Genomic DNA, 18756 nt, shown 5'->3' with positions numbered 1-18756 from the left:
TTGTGGAACACCTATGTATAAGCTGACTGAATCTGTTATGATATTGCCGTGTTTTACAGTCTGAAATCGATCAGAAAGATAACTCCACTGCACCACCACCAACACCTGCCTTAAGTAATGTGCTAATGAGTAATGAGTGGTCAACAGTATCAAAAGCCTTACTGAGATCAATAAACAGAGCTACACATGTGGATTTACGGTCAATGGCTATCTTTATATCATCCAAAACCTTGAGAGTTGCAGTTACTGTACTGTGCTTAGCTCTAAAACCAGATTGCACACCAGATAGTATGTTGTATGAAGCCAAATGATGTTTCAATCAAGAAACAACTAATGACTCCATGATTTTGGCTAAAACTGTAAGATTTGAGATTGGTCTGTAATTATTCATGTCAGATGGATCACCAGCTTTTAGCAGCGGTGTGACATAAGCTTTCTTCCAAGCAACTGATACCACATTTAGTGCAATTGACAAATTAAAAATGTTAGTGATAGGCTCAGCTATGACCAATGCTGCAGTTTTTAATAAAAATGGATGTAGTCCATCAGGACCAGCAGGTTTTTTGGGGTCAATTGATTGTAGAGCATCCAACGCTTCTAGAACATGAAAAGACTCAAATTCAAAGCTGGGAAATGTGGAGAGGGGCCTATGTGGCACATCACAGTTCCCCCTTGAGTCATTAAGAGGAAGGTCTATGTATTGTGTACTCCATTTGGAGATAATGACTCAATGTGGTTTTGTGGAGTCCCAGAGCCTTAGAAATGGTTTTGTAATGGTCTAGACTGATGCATTTCAACAACTTTTTTTCTCATCTCTTCTGAAATTTCATGTGATTGTGGCATAGTGTGCTTGCAGAAACTTTGTGGTGACTACTTCACTCTGATGGTAAGGTTTGATATGAGTGAGGTTTATATTCAACATGGCTGGCTGCAGTCAAGCCTGGTTAATTGGTTGGTTGAGTGACTAAGAGGCCAATTACTTTTTCACATGAGTGATATGGATGTTTGATCAGTAAATAAATGAAATAATGTAAAAATAGTTTCTGTTTACTCATTTCCCTTTGGAACACACACACACACACACACACACGTGCGCACACACACGCTCACGCACATGCACACACACACACACCCACACACACGCACACACACACGCACATACAGACAAACACTCCCAAAGCCCTGCACAGGCCCACACAGCTTGGAGGTAATTTCCACTGCAGTTCTTTTGACTGAATTGTTGTTGCAAAAGTAGTCTGATTAATCAGTATAACCTAAATACCCAAATCAAAACAATGGCCATCTGCTATGCAAACTGAATAAACTATATTTGAAAGCAAGCTGAAGGTAAAGTATACAGAAACCTGACGAGAATATAGACAGTCATACAGTATAACTGAATGGCTGCAAGGAGATGAAGTCACCAGAGTGGTGCTTGCTTGTTTTTTTCACATGATTTTGATGAAAACACCAGTATTTGAGCAGTTTTGATGGATTTTTCACCCCCTCACCCCGCTGGGGCCCTGCACTGCTTTGTTTGGGTTCTGGTTCCTGGTGACCATGGAGTGGACTTTGCATTATAGACAGAGCCTAGGCTGTGCACAGCCTGAGTGGTGATGTAATTCTAAAGAGGCTTTTTAAAATATAGGATAAAAAAGTGTCATCATTGTTCAGAGCAAATCCAGAACTTCGCCCTGATCGAAATCAGCTGCCCTGCAGCGCAGGTGAAAGCACTGACAAGAGAGAGAGAGGACTCCCCGTTGTCTGTCTCTCTGTCAGTTGGTGCTGTACCGTAGATCCATTATTGCCACCCAGCTGTAAAAAAAAAACCCCCAGCATCACCAAAAAGGAGTGTTCCTTTTTTCATCCATCTCTTTCTGATGAGTCGATCAGCAATGACGGCTCTGCTGTGGGGTAGGTGATGTGCTTAGGAACCAATTTTTCCATGGGCTCAGTAGGTACCGATGTGCCTCTGCATCTTTTCTCTCAAATCTCTACCAGGCTTGATTCTCCTGTATTTAATTGATTCTATGGGCTTTACACCAGCAAGAAGAAAAGGGATTGTTCTGACTTCCCTGTTTTTATCGTCTCCTGACTTGAAAACATGCGTAGCTCATGTCTACTCACAAACGTTCCTCCTTAACAGCATGGTAAGTGCATTCTTGCTTAAAAGCAGTGAAAAGGTATTCTGAATCTTATAAATAAAGTATGCAGTAGAGCACTGAGGTCTTCTTTGATCTACCCTTTGGACAATGGTGGGAGACACTGCTTAAGTCATTAAGAGTTTTGCAGGATGCATTTTCAATGAAAGCGATATATTGGCAAGCCATGGACTCCACTCAAGATGCTGGGCCTAGCTATGCCTTTCCCTGCACACTCTGCAGCCTCACGGAGTAACAAGAATTTAGCCTGCAGCGCTCTGTAATCTTCACTAAGTCATGCAGCGGATCTGCCCTGCCTCCCTTCTCCCTGCTCAAGAACAACCACTCACTGGCACGCCCTGTGGTTCCGCAAGCCGTCCTCTCTGCGAACATGGAGGAGAAGAAAGGGACACCTGTACACAAGCGATTATCTGAAATTATCTACTTATTTGAGGGACAAAAAAACCGGAGTGGAGAGACAAGGGGGAAAGAGCAGCTTGTGTCAGTCAAAGCAGCAAGGACAATAATAGAGCATCCGAGTGTTTTGTTTGTTCAGAGATAGAAGCAGGGAGGTGAAGTGGGGGGGAAGGTGGTAGACAAGGGGTTTCAGGAAGGAAATGCGGATTAAAAGAGCTGTAGACACCCAAATACCTCTTTCAGTGTCTGCGTCCAAGCTTCTTGTCAAACCTCCTTCCTCCGGTCCCCCTATTCGTCCCCCTAAAACCCTGTTAAGCCCCCTCCGGTCATCTCTCCTTGGGCTCAGAGCCAGCACAAAGCCCAGGTAAGGGCTTCACATGCTGTGACTGCTCTTGACAAGATGACATCATGTGTGTTTCTGGTCCATGCCCTCCCCCCATGTCCCTCTTTCTCCCGGAAGTAGAACTGACCCTGATCTTCCACACCATGCATCTGCTGGTGTGGCAGGGAGAGCGATAAAGGCGTCTTGTTTGACTTGGACCTCTTCTAATCTTTTATATAAACAAGCCTCAGTCCACTGCCTGTGGTGCACGCCCAGCTGGCAGGGTCCTTGATGGACCAAGAAATGTGAACAAAAGCTAAATGCAATCGCTTAGAGCACAGCCTATCTGCCTGCTCCCTGTTTTGCATTTGTTTTAGTTGTATTGTATTTTCTTTCATGGAGGTAAATATTTTCCAAATTCCAAAGAAATGCTGACCGACTATTGCTTGTTAATCGCTGATAAGATTTCCTTTCCCTTCACCTCCTTCGTTCCTTTACAAATCCAGCCAGCCCTGTTCCAACCCCGTCGCCGGGCAGAGTTTCACGGCTCAAATAGAGGCGGTGACCCCAGGTGCTAAAATCCACTTCTTGTGTGTGAGCTCCACCAGACCCCTGCCCCAAAGAAGTCAGCACCTCTTTCTGAGGTCACATTTGCAGTGTGTCCATGCTCTAAGTAAAGAGATCCCACAAGGACAGAATTAACTCTGTCACTTTTGGCTCTTACCCATCCCTTGAAGTAAACTGCCGTTTCACTTCTAAGAAACATAACATATCCAACTGATTAACTGCAGCAACTCCGTATCCCATTCCAGGGCCAGGCCCAGATCTGGTATAAATTTGTTTTAAGCCATACGTTGCATATGTCCAGATAAGGCCAGCAGCAAGTGGAAAGCAAATTCATCCATCATGGTCCATATGCCTAAGCCTGCAGGCATACAGTAAGACTAACTGCAGGCTTTCACTGACAGAGATGTGGGATCCATTTATCCAGGTGTAGCCATGCTCCAACTTAATGTAATCCTCAGTAACATCCCCAATATCATTTGGTGTGGTAAATATTGCATTTCCCTGACCCACTTGGCCAAGATTAAGGTAGTTGAGCAATGCTGTAGGCTATATACCTGTACCAGAAAAGTTAATATGGTTTGTGAACTTGAGTCACATCAAAACTTGGGTGTTGCTGATTTGAGTGAGGCAGTTCAAATATGAGTGAGGGAAGTTCAAAATATCTGTTGGCAATGTTATTTCCAGTTGCATTTCAATGGTGATGAAGGCTAAAACTGCTTCTGAGTTTTTAGTGGAACACAGCAAAGTGGTTGGGTTCAAGATCAATTGAGTGGCAATAAATTATGATACTCAAGCTACTTCTTTAAACTTTTGAATTTGCATTGGCAACTTCAGCACACTTCATTGACAGATTCTTTGCAATAGAGTAGCAGCTATTTTCTGGGCTGAAAAGGGAGGCTATTTTCATTACTTGGGGTCAAAGGACATTGAAACATATTTTTTCAAAAGTCGACGGATGAAGTTCATGTGAATCATGGCTGCTTTCTAATATGGAATGCTGAGAAATGTGGCTGAGATAGCTTAGACGCTCCAAGCTGGGTGCTGAAACGCCTCTGACAGTGACAGGACAGGCCATGTTGCTGTAATTACTGTATGAATGAACATGGTGGTCAATGGATATTAGAAAAGAGAATGTAATTTGATTTAAATGATTTTTATGAATACTCTGATGCCTCCCACCCTTCACCACACTACATTATCCCCCAGACAGGTTTATGAAAATTTCAGAGGTAAATCTATGCAATAATCACATCCTTCTGAAAGAGGTTTAGTACCCTTATGTGGGAAACATTGTTTATTTATGTTGGAAATACTTTGTGGTTTTTAAGTTCCATTTGGTATTCTCTGTCTGCTATTAAGAGCTCAGGAAGTGGTTTCAGCTCCACCACCATTGATTTAGGTGCATTTGTCCCTTTCCTGTTTTGTTTTCACTGGTTCAACCAATGAGATTTTTCCCACCTGAGCCCATATACATAAAACATCTCAGAAGAAAAAGAAACTGTTGATCCCAAGAACAGTACTGCTTTTTTAGTTCTACTACACTAAAGTTAGGCTATGCACAGGTTAACCTGATCTTAGTCCAGCAATCCTACTCAGAGACAGTATGAATATTGGCCGTGGTGCTAGAAAGGCAATGAGAACCAGTGAGCCTGAGCAGAACCGAACGTGTTCTTCAGTGTAACATGTTCATGGCCCTGCTCTGCCGCTGCACTGTTACACATGACTGTGGAGACCTTCACCTGGCCAGGCCACAGATCTGCACACATGCACTGTAACTCAGGGCAGATGCTTTGTCAGCATCAATTTATTTAGGCACTACTCATTTTCTGCATTCAACCAGTTGTTCTTGAATTACTAGGAAAGCTTATCCATGCCAACAAAATTTTAGGGAAAGGACGCCCCGTGAGGAGACTCGGTTATTGAGAATGGCGGTCTTGGACGACGCTGTGAAACTGAATCCCCATCCTTAGATATGGGAGCAATTAATGAAGAGCATTCAGCCTTGATTTTCTCATTGACTTTCTTACAGCGTATTTCTAGAAAATGTTTTCGCTGGCTTTTTTTTTTTTTTTGGTGCACTGACTGGGGAGTTCTTCTTTACACAGAACAGATTAGACATGTTGGTTTAAAGAAATTGAACCGACCCGTTTGCAAAGTGAAATTCAACATAAACATCTCATTTTGTGCCGTACACAAGTGCCTGGGTCTCTGTGTGTTCTGGGAGGCCCTTACGGGCTATTAGTGGACCATTGTGAGGCCTAAGTGCGTTTCAGGCACGGCAAACACAGGAAGCTCTGAGATCTAGTGGGGAAAGACGGGTTTGTGAGTCAAATCTTCTCAAAGCCCGGAGCTTGGGTCTCATGGAACCCTGAAAGCCGAGGCAAATAAAGGACTGAACGATGGTCAATGGCTCGTATCGCGAGGATCAATGGCGGACGTCCGCCCCTCCGAACAAAAGGCGCGATGCCGCGGTGACTCAACAGCGCGCATCTCGCGGATTCCTTTGTGCGAATTCCTGCTTCCCTCCCATCCGTGAATGACTCCAGACATTCCTGAGAGCCACAGAACTCGGCGTCCTAATCGCCTGGCATTGTCGACAAAGAGGCGCACTGAGAGACGCACAGAGCCTTGCCACGCAGGTACAGACACAGCAAAGAATCAGCTCAGCCAAAAGAGGCTTTGTGAAAAGGAATGACAACCAACTTTTTTTTTTCAAATATATTTTCCTTTAGTTTATTCATTCTCTTTTTTTTTCTTCTGAAATTCACTATTACTTTTATACAACAATAATGGCTAACGCATAACTACAAAAAAAGTCGCATAAATAATTTAAATGAAGAAATAAAAAATAAATATGCAGATAATTCTTTTTAACGGTCCCTCTAGCCCCTGTCAGCTCATTGCCAGGTGAGGGAACCACTCCGACAGACCACACGGGGACAGTATGTACACACTGGATATACACCACTACGGCAAACAGTCGACGGTGCTTAACATGGCAACTCTGCATACATGAAAAGTTCCCTTCCAGTTGCTATTTCAAACACACAATTGAGAAGAAGTAAACATTGGCAGCGCTGTGTACAAAACAGAGAGCAGGAAGCAATAGGCTAAAACAAGTGTACTCGAACAATGTACGGACATGTGGCAGTATTCTTCATCGGCTGGGAACAGCCCCACGTGCCCTTAATACAGGCACTCACAATTTTAGCATGACTCCGTGGTCAGAACCGTGGGACTAAAGAAGTCTTCTGGACATCCCCGAGCCTTTCCTTCTTGAATCCCATGTGAAAGTAACATGAATTATGACATAACAATTCATATTTCGGTTATTATTTGCAAATGTCTCTTCCTTGTTATGGCTACATACATGTGGGCTGTAACCAGTCGTCATATTGGGGGGTTCGGCTGAGATAGCGCTGCGGCAATGTTGTCTGGAAGCGACTGTTTGGCTGAGCTGCTGCACCGCAGTTCCGGGACACACCGCGGCCCCAGCCAAAAGCACATATGCCCCACCACTGGAGAGACTGTTGTGCCCTTTCGCTCATGTGAAGAATTTTTTGACAGAGAGTGACCGGAGGTGAAAACGTCCAAAGGGAACCATTTTGTTTCCTGATGACTCACGACCTCGACACAGGAATGGGATCATTTAGTAATTAAAAGCAGTCGCAGTTTGGGTCCGTTCAATACTCGATCCGCATTTGCCCGAGGCGCAGCCGGTCTCAGAGGGGTCTGGTCTGCTCTGGAGACCCCGTCCCTTTCGGCCATCGGCGGCAGCATTGTTGGTTCTGAGTGACAGCTCCTCTGAGACTGGTCTGAATGTTCCGGAGAGGCACCCGGCCGGCGGCACGTCCGGCGTCCGTGGCGATGGAACGGCCGGCCGGCGGCCCGCCGCCGAGGGGCCCACAGGATTCACGGGCGGACTGACGAAGACGGGCAAAGCCGACACAGCCACGGAAAATATTCTGTCTGCCTCAGGGACACGGCCTACTTTGCGGAGGCCCGCTCTGGTTTTTAAAGTGGTGAAGTGGACGTTGGCGTTTCCCGGTTTGTCGCACGGAGATGAATTTTACATGCGGAGGGAATAATGCAGTTCAAACTGGACCGTTCTCGAAACCCTCGAGAGCGAGTTCACGTGATGACGTCCACCCCCAAAGGAAATCTGTTTCTGAAGGCGTGCACCCCCCCCACCCCGCCCAACCTGCTGATCCCCCAAAGTCCTGACCAGCTGTGTGCTGTCCCCCATTCTGCAGTACATTGCTAGGGCTCAACAGACCGTGCCTGTCTGAAGAACGTCTGGGTAAAGCTGTAGAGCGTGGAAAACGTGACGCGCGACGTGGACGTCTGGTGCGCAGCTCGCCGGTCTGAGTGCTTCTCCGCTTCTCTCTCTCTGTCGAAGGAGCACTGTGCGTGCTCGCGTGCAGCGGTGCGTGCGTGCGGGCGGGCGTGCACCTCGTTTGCACTTGTGTGACTATGTGGGTTTTTTTTTTTTTGCTTTTGTGCGTCCACGTGTATGCATACGGGTGTGTGGGAACGTGTTTGCGTGTGTGTATGAGTGTCTGCGTGTGCATGCGTGTATATACACATGCGTCTTCGAGCGGGATCCTCAGTAGGAGTTGCCCGTCTCCGGGCTCTTGCTCTGCTCCTGGGGCTGGCGGCTCCGTTTCTTGTTGCGCCGGGGCTTGGGGGCAGAGGCCTCCTTGGCCTCGGACTGGTTGTGGTGGCGACTGTACCGCTTGCACTTGCAGGAGGTGACCGCGCGGATTTTGTAAGTCCGGCTGTTGCCGTCGGGGCACTGCAGCTGAACGCGCTGGGTGCGGGAGTGCGCCGGGATGCAGCGGTAGTCGGTGGAGCTGCTCCTCCACCACTTGCCCCGCAGGATGGAGTTGGGCAGCAGGTGGGAGGGCACGCACTGCCCGGAACACACCAGCTCCTTCACCGGCTTGGCGCTGCGGCACGACCCGTCGGTGATGTATCGCGTGGACCGCAGCTCCCGGCAGCTCAGCTCGGAGGCACCTTGGGAAGGGGCGAGAGGAGAGAAGACCTTCGTGACTCAAGCCTCCAGCTACTTTTGCCGCACGCAGGAGAGCACAGCAACTTTCAAACTTTCAATTTGGAGCGCAGCGCTTCTTTGAAGCTCGAAGTATCCCGCTCTCCTGTTCTTTTAAGATCATGCCAGTCGGAGATGCTAGCCCGTATTGCTTACACAAAGTTTAAGCGAAGCACTGAAAAGTAGGCCCCCGCGTATCATCCTACGACGCACCGTGAGAATAGTGCGTACACGAGAGGATCCATTCCAAAGCTTCATTCAAACCGGAACGCTCTGAAAACAAAGCCTCTCTGCTCTGAGGCCCACCTTTCACAGTGTCTGTATCAAAAGAGGCAACTCGTGTCAGATCAAGTGTGGCAGACATATCAGGTCTCAGCCACAACTTTAAACCATATGACTCCAAGGAAAGAAAAACACCGTCTTGTTTTTTTTAAAATAATGTTTATTGCTCTAAGATCTGCATTAGTGGCTATAGACATACCCCTTTAAAAGTACAAAGTGAGGATTTTGTCCGATTAAGTCTTAAGCCTGAATCTCTGTTTTCCGTAAAACTAGCTTTTTTCTCGCAAAATGGGAATGGGACCGAATGGATATGTGAGAGAGCGAGAGAGAGAGAGAGAGAGAGCGCACTATGCATGCTGTATTAAAAAAACGGAAAAAGCTTTTACTGACACTCTGCTGCCTGATGAAGAGGTGGCAGAAAGGAAAGGATACACTCTTGCAAAGATCTGTTTTCTTTTGTGCCTTTCTTTAGAGGGACGAACAAAGGCTTTGTGTCAGACGAATTAAAATCTTTCCGTTCTGTGTGAACTTGATATTGCACCATTGTAAGGCCACAGCAGAAGGACTGTCCTCGTGTTGAATGTGGGAAGGACCTGGAGATGTGCCAGAGGTAGGTCAGCATCCCTGCCATGACCCCTGGACCCCAGCCAATCAGAGTTAAAAAGAGGAGACAGCGTGGAAGGGACAAACTTCCACAGACCCACAACATGTAAAAAATATAAAAGAATTAACTGCATGTAACCTTAAATGTATAATTTACCCTCTCATTTTTTATTCTTTCAGAAGCAGTTACTTTTTTCAGGTACTGTAATTGATACCGTAAGGAGGTTTCCTGAATTTTCTTTGAGGAAACGTTTAACTGACACAACTGTCACAGAATGATTGTACTGTATTTCTACCATACCGCACAAACAATTTGTGCTGTGATCTCGCTCTACCAGAGATTTGAACATGTTTAATTTTCCACTTCTCATCAAGGATTAATGATTCATTATTCATATAGACAAATATTTTTGAATGTATCTGAACATCAAAAGTGGAAATGGTGTGCTGAGCTGTGTTTTTAAGGTCGCTCACATATTTGGTAACTACAAACAACCCAACAAAAATGAAGGATCATCTTAACTAACCACAGGTGGAATTTATTCTAAAAAAAAGACCACAGAAGCTTAACACTGAAATTGCAATTTAAAAGACTTGCTGTTGCAATTAAATAGACGGAGTATCAGCAGACTGTATTAACTTGATAAAGGGGGAACGGTCTGACTGCTCCCTTTTAAAGTCTCTGGATTGTGTGAACTCACAGAAGTACTCAATGGCATATACTGGAATAAATATAAATTGTCTGATGGTCAGGCTACCAACCAATATCATTGCCATTTTTGTGGAAATTGATAGAACTGTGGGGAGCTTTGAGATGAAGCAGTGTTATAACTGACATCCGTACAGTGAACTGAAATTGTTCAGTTCAGAGGTCCATGCAATATCTTTTCTTTCAGTTTTTTAAAAATGTTTTTTATTTATTTAACGAGCTTTACAGATGTGAATTCAATATTCCTGGTGGCCTTTGCCCCCAACATTAGGTAATCACCCTGCCATAATTATAGTGTTTGTATTATTATTTGGATTATGTCAGTCTATATAATTACGTATTTAGTCTTCTCGGTGGCAGAAACTACTCCAGTCGTTGATTAAACCGTACCGTATCCCTAACAGAAGTTGGATGTTAGGTTGTGTTAAATGTCCTAGTTGCGCGACTTCAACTAGGCTAAATAAGACCACCATCTCGTACAGAGTAGCTAGCAAACGCGCTGACAGTCCTCACCTTCAGCCTATATTTTGAGGGTTTAATCAATAAAATGATTTTAATCAACAGTAGTCGAGAAACGGGCCCTGATATTTTGGGCATAAGACATAACCCTACTAAATGAGGTCTCTTTATTTCTAAAGACGATCTCTCGTTACATATATCATATAAAAGCGTTATATACATTTTATATGATATGAGTTTGATCACCATAAGCACGAGCACAGTTCGCTCACTGACCTGATCTATTTCGGCAGTAGCAAGTGACAGAGTCTGAGTATTTACGGCATGCATTTCAGTTCACGCTCTTGACCAGAAACAGTAATGATACGTTTAACAAAACAGCGTGGCGGGCTACATGGACCCGTTAGTCAATTATCAATATGCACTTGGAAAAAGCACGCGCGGCGTCCCTAATATTTGAAAGCGCCCAGCGAGAAATCATGCCATTCTTTTTATTTTTTTAATTTTTTTTATTTTAACAAATAATAGCATTTGCCAAGTAGTCTTAAAATTGCAGGCTGGCCATGTGATCACAACATTGATTTATCTGATTTATTTTAATATCACAGCTGTTTAAAATTTCAATTTACATTTAAACTTAAACTTAAATGTGATATCCCTACAGTCCCAGCGCAGTGCAAGGCACCCTTGCCGCAATCCTGCTGTCAGATGATGTACAAATAAATAAAATGAAATGCACATGCGAGATGCGGTTTTTCTCAAGGATGCCAACACAAACATTTACTTCTTATGAAAACATTATGTTAAATGTTCGCAGATGTATGCGTCGGATGGAAATAAAGTTGATTGTTTCACCCACAAAGACACTTGTAGACAGATTCCTAAGCCAAATACGATGTTCTTGTGGTTTTATTGCCCACTAACTGCCTCCTATGTAGGACAGATTTTGGTCAGTTTTTCAAAACCTTACCATATGAGGCCGTGTTCGCTGATCTCCTCCTTCCCCCGTGTTTCGCCCGGTTCATTGAATTATTCGACAGTTGTATGGGTTCCTCTGGAGATGGTGTTTCTTCGGTGTATTCAGGTATGATTTCTGTTGCGTCGTTTTTTAAAACTCTCCATCCTGGCACAGTTGCGCAGCAACCCTGCAACAGCAGCAGCGCCGAACTGAAATATAAGAGAACAAGAGACACCTGCATCTTGATGCTTATCGATCAAACTCCAGAACGGAAAACGTCTTCCAGATGCTCAGGGGGGTCAAATTGTACAATTCCACCCAGATATACAGTGCTCTAGCTGTTTAAGTACCTCTGGTTTCGCAAAAACCATATAATTAAGCTCTTACACAAAGTGGGAGGGATCCTGCCGATTCATTGAGAAACCGGTGGGGCGGCGTGTGAGCAACTTTAGAAGTCATCCGCTGTGGCAGACAGCGCTGCTATGTGTGATCTTCTGGGATTAGTGTTACTTCCCTCCCACCCATTACTTTTAAGATTGTTCAGGATATTTTCAAATAGGCTAATTCCAATGTTAACCTCTTGTTTTTATGTTGATACAGTATGTTTATGTTTCATGTTGGTAGAATTACTTGCACATTTACAGAATAAAATGATATGGCCCAGACTTTAGATAACAATTGCCAATCGTAGTCTGTGCTAAACATGAGTAATCCGTCAAATATGACAGGCAATTAAAAGGGAACATACACTGCGCAGATTAAAATGCGATTTCTGACTATGTGGTGTAGGCTACACAATAACAAAACTACTGTTGAGTTCAGTACCCTCGCAGTGAAACAGAAATTATCGATGCTGAGGCGGGTTGTAGAGGCATGAGGATTTAAAGCTTGAACAACAAACTGTGAGTGAAATGATCATTCTGAATCTATATCAAGTTCTATCATTATACCGTTGCCTCGCGATCCACGAAACTCTGTGGATGTCTATCTTTTTGTTTCTTTTTTCAGCCTTTCCTAGGCCCACTCTGTAACAGGTTTAAATGGTTTTGGTCCCTTAACCGCTAAATGGGGCCGGCCAAGGAGTGAACAAAAATTCTATTTTGGCAATTGATGTTTTGACTCGGGCTGCTCTCTTTGATTCAGCTGTTCTTGGTACAAATACCGCCCTCTTCAGGAAAAACAAACAAACAGACCAACTGCTCAGGGATAGTCTACCTATTAATTACAGCCTATTTTGTTTGGCACGTTCCAAAATAAGTTCTTACTGAAAACAAAGCTAAGTTCAGAAACGTGAACCTACCAGGGTGCATTATTCAACAATGCAACGATTTCTGGAAAAAGCTGGTCATAGTTTCAAGGTTTTCAGAGAATGTTCATTCATCATTATTTACCTGTTTCCACACCTATTCACACCCACGCTATAGCAACCTCCATAACGACAGAGCCAGCTTGGTTGTTTTTTTATCAGCACTTACTCAAATATGGGCCTATAACTTAGTAAACTGTTAAAAAATAAAATAAATAAATAAATAAAAACCTTGCTTAAAACGCCAGAACCTCTTTATGGGACATACGTAAATTACTTGAAAAAAGAAAAATTTAACAAATAACCTTCAAGGCTGAAAGAGTGACAAACAGCCCTTCGGTCTATTGTTGCGCATACGCCCAGTTTGTCATTGTTTGTCCTCATAGACGTTTTTAGACTGCTATTTAGGCCCATTTATTTTTGTTCTGCAAGATATGATGTTGCAGCGGCGGTCGCGATTATGGGTCTGGAGAGTGGAAGAACTGGCTTCGGATCCTGTTCAAGTCCGCACCACTCACGGTTGTCAGCGCACTTGTGAGCAACGATCGCGCTGCTTACCACATGCGAGCAATGATTATACCCTTCATTCCTTCCACGTGATTTGCAGGTCCTGCTGGTTTCCGTTTCATCATGATAACAATTTGGAGAATGTTTCTCCAAATAACAATCAAATGAGGTCCAGATTCTGAGGCCTCTATACAAAAAATGGAATTTTCTGAAGCAAACACAACGCTTAAGCAGAGTAAATTAAATTTTCGAATGCGAACTACAATTTTCAGCCTGCCCAGAGCAATCTGGGCTAAGTGTGTTAGTGTCTGTTATTGCCAGGTGCCTAATTAACAAAGGTCATCAGGAAAAATATCATAGGGTTATTATTTTTTTAGCGATGATTTAAAAAAAAATTTTTTTATTTATTGTTCAATGTTAAATTGTTCAGTGTTTCAGTAGGGTTTATAAAATTACATCGCTTAAATTTCTAATTGTTCTAATTACTAATCCAGTAAAACTTATTCCGTTTTTGGTTTATTCTGATTTTTGTTCAGAGTAATGAAACAGAGTCCAATTCCTTTAAATAAAGAAACAGTATGTGACAATAAGAGCAGGTCAGGGTCAGGGTACATTGTGAGTTTGCCTGATATAAGACCAATACGAATAGTACGAACGAACAGGTAAGGAAGCACACTTACAGTTTCAATTTTGGACAGCACAGCGCACGATGCTATTAGCTGACCGGACAAGCGAGTACCAATTTAACCAAGACCAAGACTAGTCCACTGAGACTGAGTCTAGACTGAACACGGCAAACGTTTACTTGTGTAATTAATACAGATATGAGATTATTGTGGAGAATGATTTTAACAGAGGGCAGCATGGTGGTGCAGTGGGTAGCAGTGTCGCCTCACAGCAAGAAGGTCGTGGGTTCGAATCTGAGGGCGTTTCTGTGTGGAGTTTTCATGTTCTCCCCCTGTCTGCATGGGTTTCCTCCAGGTACCTCAGTTTCCTCCTACAGTCAAAAGACATGCAGGTACTCTAAATTGTTCATATGTATGAGTATGTAAGTGAATGGTGAGTGAATAGTGTGTGTGCCCTGTCATAGATTGGCAGCCTGTCCAGGGTGTATTCCTGCTTCTCGCATGCTGGGATAGGCTCCAGCACCCCCCTGCAACCCTGTCCAGGATAAGTGGGCATAGATAATGGATGGATGTACGATTTCAACAATCCAACAATTCCATGTGTATTTATATGTCACATCCTTATGTAAGTGCATTTCTGTCATATCCCTGCCTATTTTATGAAAATGAAGGGAAACATAAATCAGTTAAGTGTACCATAGACCCAAACTTATCTTTTGTGCTTTTTCTTACCACGTGAATGCACCTTTGTAAACTCTTTTAGATTAAAGTGCACTAAATGGCTAAATTGTAAATTGCGATCAATTTTTGCTTCAGAATTGGACGTCAATTGCCCAAATGTTTTTATGAGACATTCAGGATATGCTTAAATAATATTAATTATTTATCTGTGCAAATCTGTACAGTAGAGTGCACATAAGTATGGTTGGCCTGGGATCTGAGACTCTAGATCAGTGCTCAGCACCGACTCCTTCCCACTATCTGCTTTTCTTTAGTGGCTGTACTTCACTTGTTGTCTCCTATGGGCTCTGGTGAGGAGCTCTTGTCAGCAGCCAAACCATTGCGGCTTTACTTTTTCTCCCTCTGGACTGTCTTGTTGTCTTTAATGTTCCTTCTTTTAAAAAAGAACACCCTAAAACCTTGGTCTCTGTTCAGAATCTGCCACTTATTGCAAGCAGTCATTTTGAGTTTGCCTCAGGAACTCTGCAGACCTCAGCTGTGGCTTTACTGGGAAGACCTCACAGACCACTGGCCCATGTGCTAACCACCCAAGCGCCTCAGACAACACCTCTGCAAAGAAGCTGGCCGCACGTGCTAAACTTAGCCCGTCCAGCAATTACCCAGCAAGCGATTCTCCAGAACTGTACAGATTTTCACTCGCCCTTTATGAGATGTTTTCCAATGGTTGCGTCTCATATACTGTAGGTAGGGTTCAGGCAGGCAGAGTGTGGGCAGATCTCTTTGCAGTTCCAAAAGACCTGACTGACTGAGGACCAAACCTTCCAGCTGGCACCAGAATTGATGGCTCCGGTGGGACCTTGTGGAGAAGAGGTAGACAATGGCCTCGCACGCAATGGCTGCACTTATGAAAACCAAACTTTTTCATTGCATTCCAAAAAGCTTTCAGTATCAACTGTTTTTCTCTCTTTCTTTTTCTCTGTGTTTTTTCTCTCCTGTGTTTATTGTTTTCTTGTTTTGCTGGCCTGTTTTTGTTATTATGCAGACTGCTGTCTCTAATGATCTTTTTCAACGTGTATCCAGAATTTCCCATTGACATTCATGTACAGTCACTTTTCTGTTCTTTAAACTTGTATTATGTATTATGCCTTTTTTCCAATTCAACTGTTTGGAACATAATTAAGAAGAAAGAGAGCACTGGTGAGCTCAGAAATGACAAAGACCCTGGTTAGCCAACAAAGATCTCTACAGTAAATACAACGAGTTTGGAGGCATTAGCTTGAACTTGAGCAGATACGATGAGCACAATGAATTCAGAGGGCACAGCAAGGGAAGACCAAGTGGTTTGATTGTTAGTGTGTGTGATAAGCAACCATTATGAATATGTTTTGTGCACAAAACCTCTCCAGACGGAGACCTTTCAACTGAAATGCAGGGCTTAGCCAAAAAGGAATGTGGTTTGTGTGGTTCCAGAGGGTACTAGCCTTGATAGAATTAGCTTCTGGAAGTGGAAGATGGCTAGGGAAAATTATATTGAGCAAGTTTCAATTTGTAGAGATTTGGTGCCATTTGGATAGGTTTGGGGAGACATGGCCCACCTTTGGTAAAATACATGTGAAATTTTACTGCTTTGTTAAATCGACTCCAAACCTTTTCTCCTAGTTTTGCAGACATATTGGGGTACAACTGGAAAAATAAAACTGGTTTCATCCACTATCAGAAGTACGTGTAATCAATACAGAATAAAGAAAAAATGATTTTAGGAATTTTTTTGTATTTCAGAATACATATGCCATGTATGTTTACTGAGTTACTCCTGTTAAATCAGGGGATTTGGTCATTTTGGTACAACTATGCTCTTTATTTCAAGCTTTGAAACAATATCTGTACTGTATATAGAGATAATGGGGTTTATTTAAGACAAGGGGATTCTTACAAAAAGCCTTGGGTTTTATACATACATAACTGAAACTACAATGGAGCGATTGAATGAAGTGCCTTGCACAAAGCTTCTTCCCACATGGGATATAAAAAAAACATTTTCAGGGCTGCAAAACCAGTCGCATTTGGAGGAATATCTTTGTCTAATTTTGGCTGCCAAACCTAGTGTGAAGAGAAGGTGCCTGGATACCAAAGGTATTCCTGTGCCCCAAACTCTCCATGTTTTTACATGGAGGGCAGGTCATTACTGGGCTGTAAGTGCAGCCTTGTAAACACCCATGCCTGGATAATGTTCACCATGCCAGCCCATAAATCCTCGCACATGCAGCCCCACTACATATGCTCTTACGAGGAGTTTAAAAAAAATAAAAGCTAGAACAAGATTGAGAAACTCAATCTTGGGTGAGGGTGTTTCTTTTAAAGATTCAGAATTTCCCCTGTGGCAAGATATTTGATATGACATGGAGTGATCATCTCCATGCACCACTGGCTTTGTCACATCTTCGAGGCTGTTTCTGGAACATTCCTATGCCTATCCACCCCTAATGAAATTATTTACTGGTAAACCTGGATCTTTTTCTCGTTTCACTTAAAGTTTCCTGATTATTTCAGTGGGTGGTATTTCTCCTCTCGGGATAATGAAGGCAGCTTTGTCACTTGGAACTCCCAGTCCCCACCCCAGTGCACTATGAGTCATGATTTACCCTGCATGTGAGGGCACATAATGTCAGCCATATATCGGGAAATCTACAGTTACCCTCTCCTTCTGTCATTGCTTTTTGAGGCTACGTTAAATAAATATTAATAATAATAATTATAATGAAACTGCAACAAGCTTTTCATGTAGATGCAATTTATTATGTGTCTGTGGATAATTTGGGCCCATTATGTTTAATCTACTACAGCGATCAGGTTTGTCCTTGCAAGCAGCCATATAATTATTGCTTCCACACTATTATTATTGCTGTTGTGCTTGTTCGTACTTCTGAACAAAAATCAAACAATTCCCACCGAAAGAAAAACAGACATCTGGTCAATCTTTAGGTTATTCCCTCCGCAACCAGGGGGGAAAAACCAGCTTTGTTGGGGAGGGGAGCGGTGGTGGGTTGGACTGGCAAGGGGCCGGTCTCACCAGCGCACTGGATCCCGATCGTCAAAGCGCCCACCATTATGCCGCCCGAGACACCGTACGACAGCGTCTTAATACGCACGGGCCACCGGCGAAACGACGCTGTGCATCTCCTCCGCGTTGAAACAACAGAGCGCAGGGAGATGAAACGAGCGACGTCTCTCCGGGCGCGGCCGCTTGGAACAGGATCTGAAGCCCCTCTAGTCCTACCCGTTCCGCTCCAATATTTCCCAATAATTAGCACTGCTCCGCAGATGTGCCCCCCACCCCCACTGTTCGTTATGGGAACTTTTCAGGGAATGCAATGTGAAAAAAATGGGAGCATCATGTACTTTTCATCAAACGCAATCCATTAAACAAGAGGAGGAAGAAGAAAGACAGAACAAATATGAAAAGAACCATGAGAAACTGATGAGAACCGACTGCTCTGGGGACAACACATGAACAAGGCTGGATGGCCGATGGTAGAGTACACAGTTGGACAAGCCCCTCTTAGACCTGGTGTCATGGCCTTGAGAGGAGTTAAACATGTCTTCTCATTTTTTTATGTGATAAACTCCTCAGGAAAAGTAATCAAGACTTCATGAGGACAGCTAACGGTTTCACTAAGCCACCAGCGGGCACGCCAGTAGTAGATGGAAGGCGTTCACAAAAGTTTGGTCACCTGCCATCAGTTGAATAACACCAACCTGTGCACTCGCATAAGCTAGCCAATGGTCATCGAAAAGAATGTCAAAATGTCACATAATGATGTTAATCTTTTTTCATATGATCCCATCCTTCTTTTTCTGTTAGTAAAATCAAGAGAGTCATGGAAGGCTGAGTGTAATCCTACTGAGTGATTTCATAATGAAATTCGAGGATGGGGGTGGGAGGGCTGCAGAGTTTTCCGCGGGACCACACCGGACTACCTGCTGATTGTTGTTAATCCGAGCCTCGCTTGCAGAGTGTCTCCAGCCCTGGCACCAGAGAGATCAGAAGGCCAGCGTCCATGCTGCCCACCCACTGATCCCCCGGGAAAAGAACACACCTCACAGGGAGCTCTGAAGGGGAATACACTG

General features: G+C 43.8%; 1 protein-coding gene across 3 annotated transcripts; it reads right to left on the bottom strand.

Annotated features, from left to right (window-relative positions):
• Nucleotides 1-6175: 6175 nt before the first annotated feature.
• On the bottom strand, nt 6176-13611 carry sost (sclerostin). Of its 3 annotated transcripts, none has more exons than XM_064321776.1 (3): nt 13373-13611; nt 11521-11717; nt 6176-8463 (listed from the first exon to the last, which is right to left on the bottom strand). In XM_064321776.1, the coding sequence occupies exons 1-3, from the start codon at nt 13444-13446 to the stop codon at nt 8054-8056; spliced, it is 681 nt and encodes a 226-aa protein (XP_064177846.1). In that variant the 5' UTR covers nt 13447-13611; the 3' UTR covers nt 6176-8053. The 3 variants fall into 3 exon arrangements, with proteins under 3 accessions (XP_064177846.1, XP_064177848.1, XP_064177847.1); XM_064321778.1 differs by lacking the exon at nt 13373-13611 and adding an exon at nt 11896-12244; XM_064321777.1 differs by lacking the exon at nt 13373-13611 and having other exon boundaries at nt 11521-11870.
• Nucleotides 13612-18756: the final 5145 nt, after the last annotated feature.

Source organism: Anguilla rostrata, chromosome 2, assembly GCF_018555375.3.
Source record: "Anguilla rostrata isolate EN2019 chromosome 2, ASM1855537v3, whole genome shotgun sequence".
NCBI lineage: Eukaryota > Metazoa > Chordata > Actinopteri > Anguilliformes > Anguillidae > Anguilla > Anguilla rostrata.
Note: the sequence above shows the minus strand (reverse complement) of the source record. Positions and strands in the feature narration are given on the sequence as shown.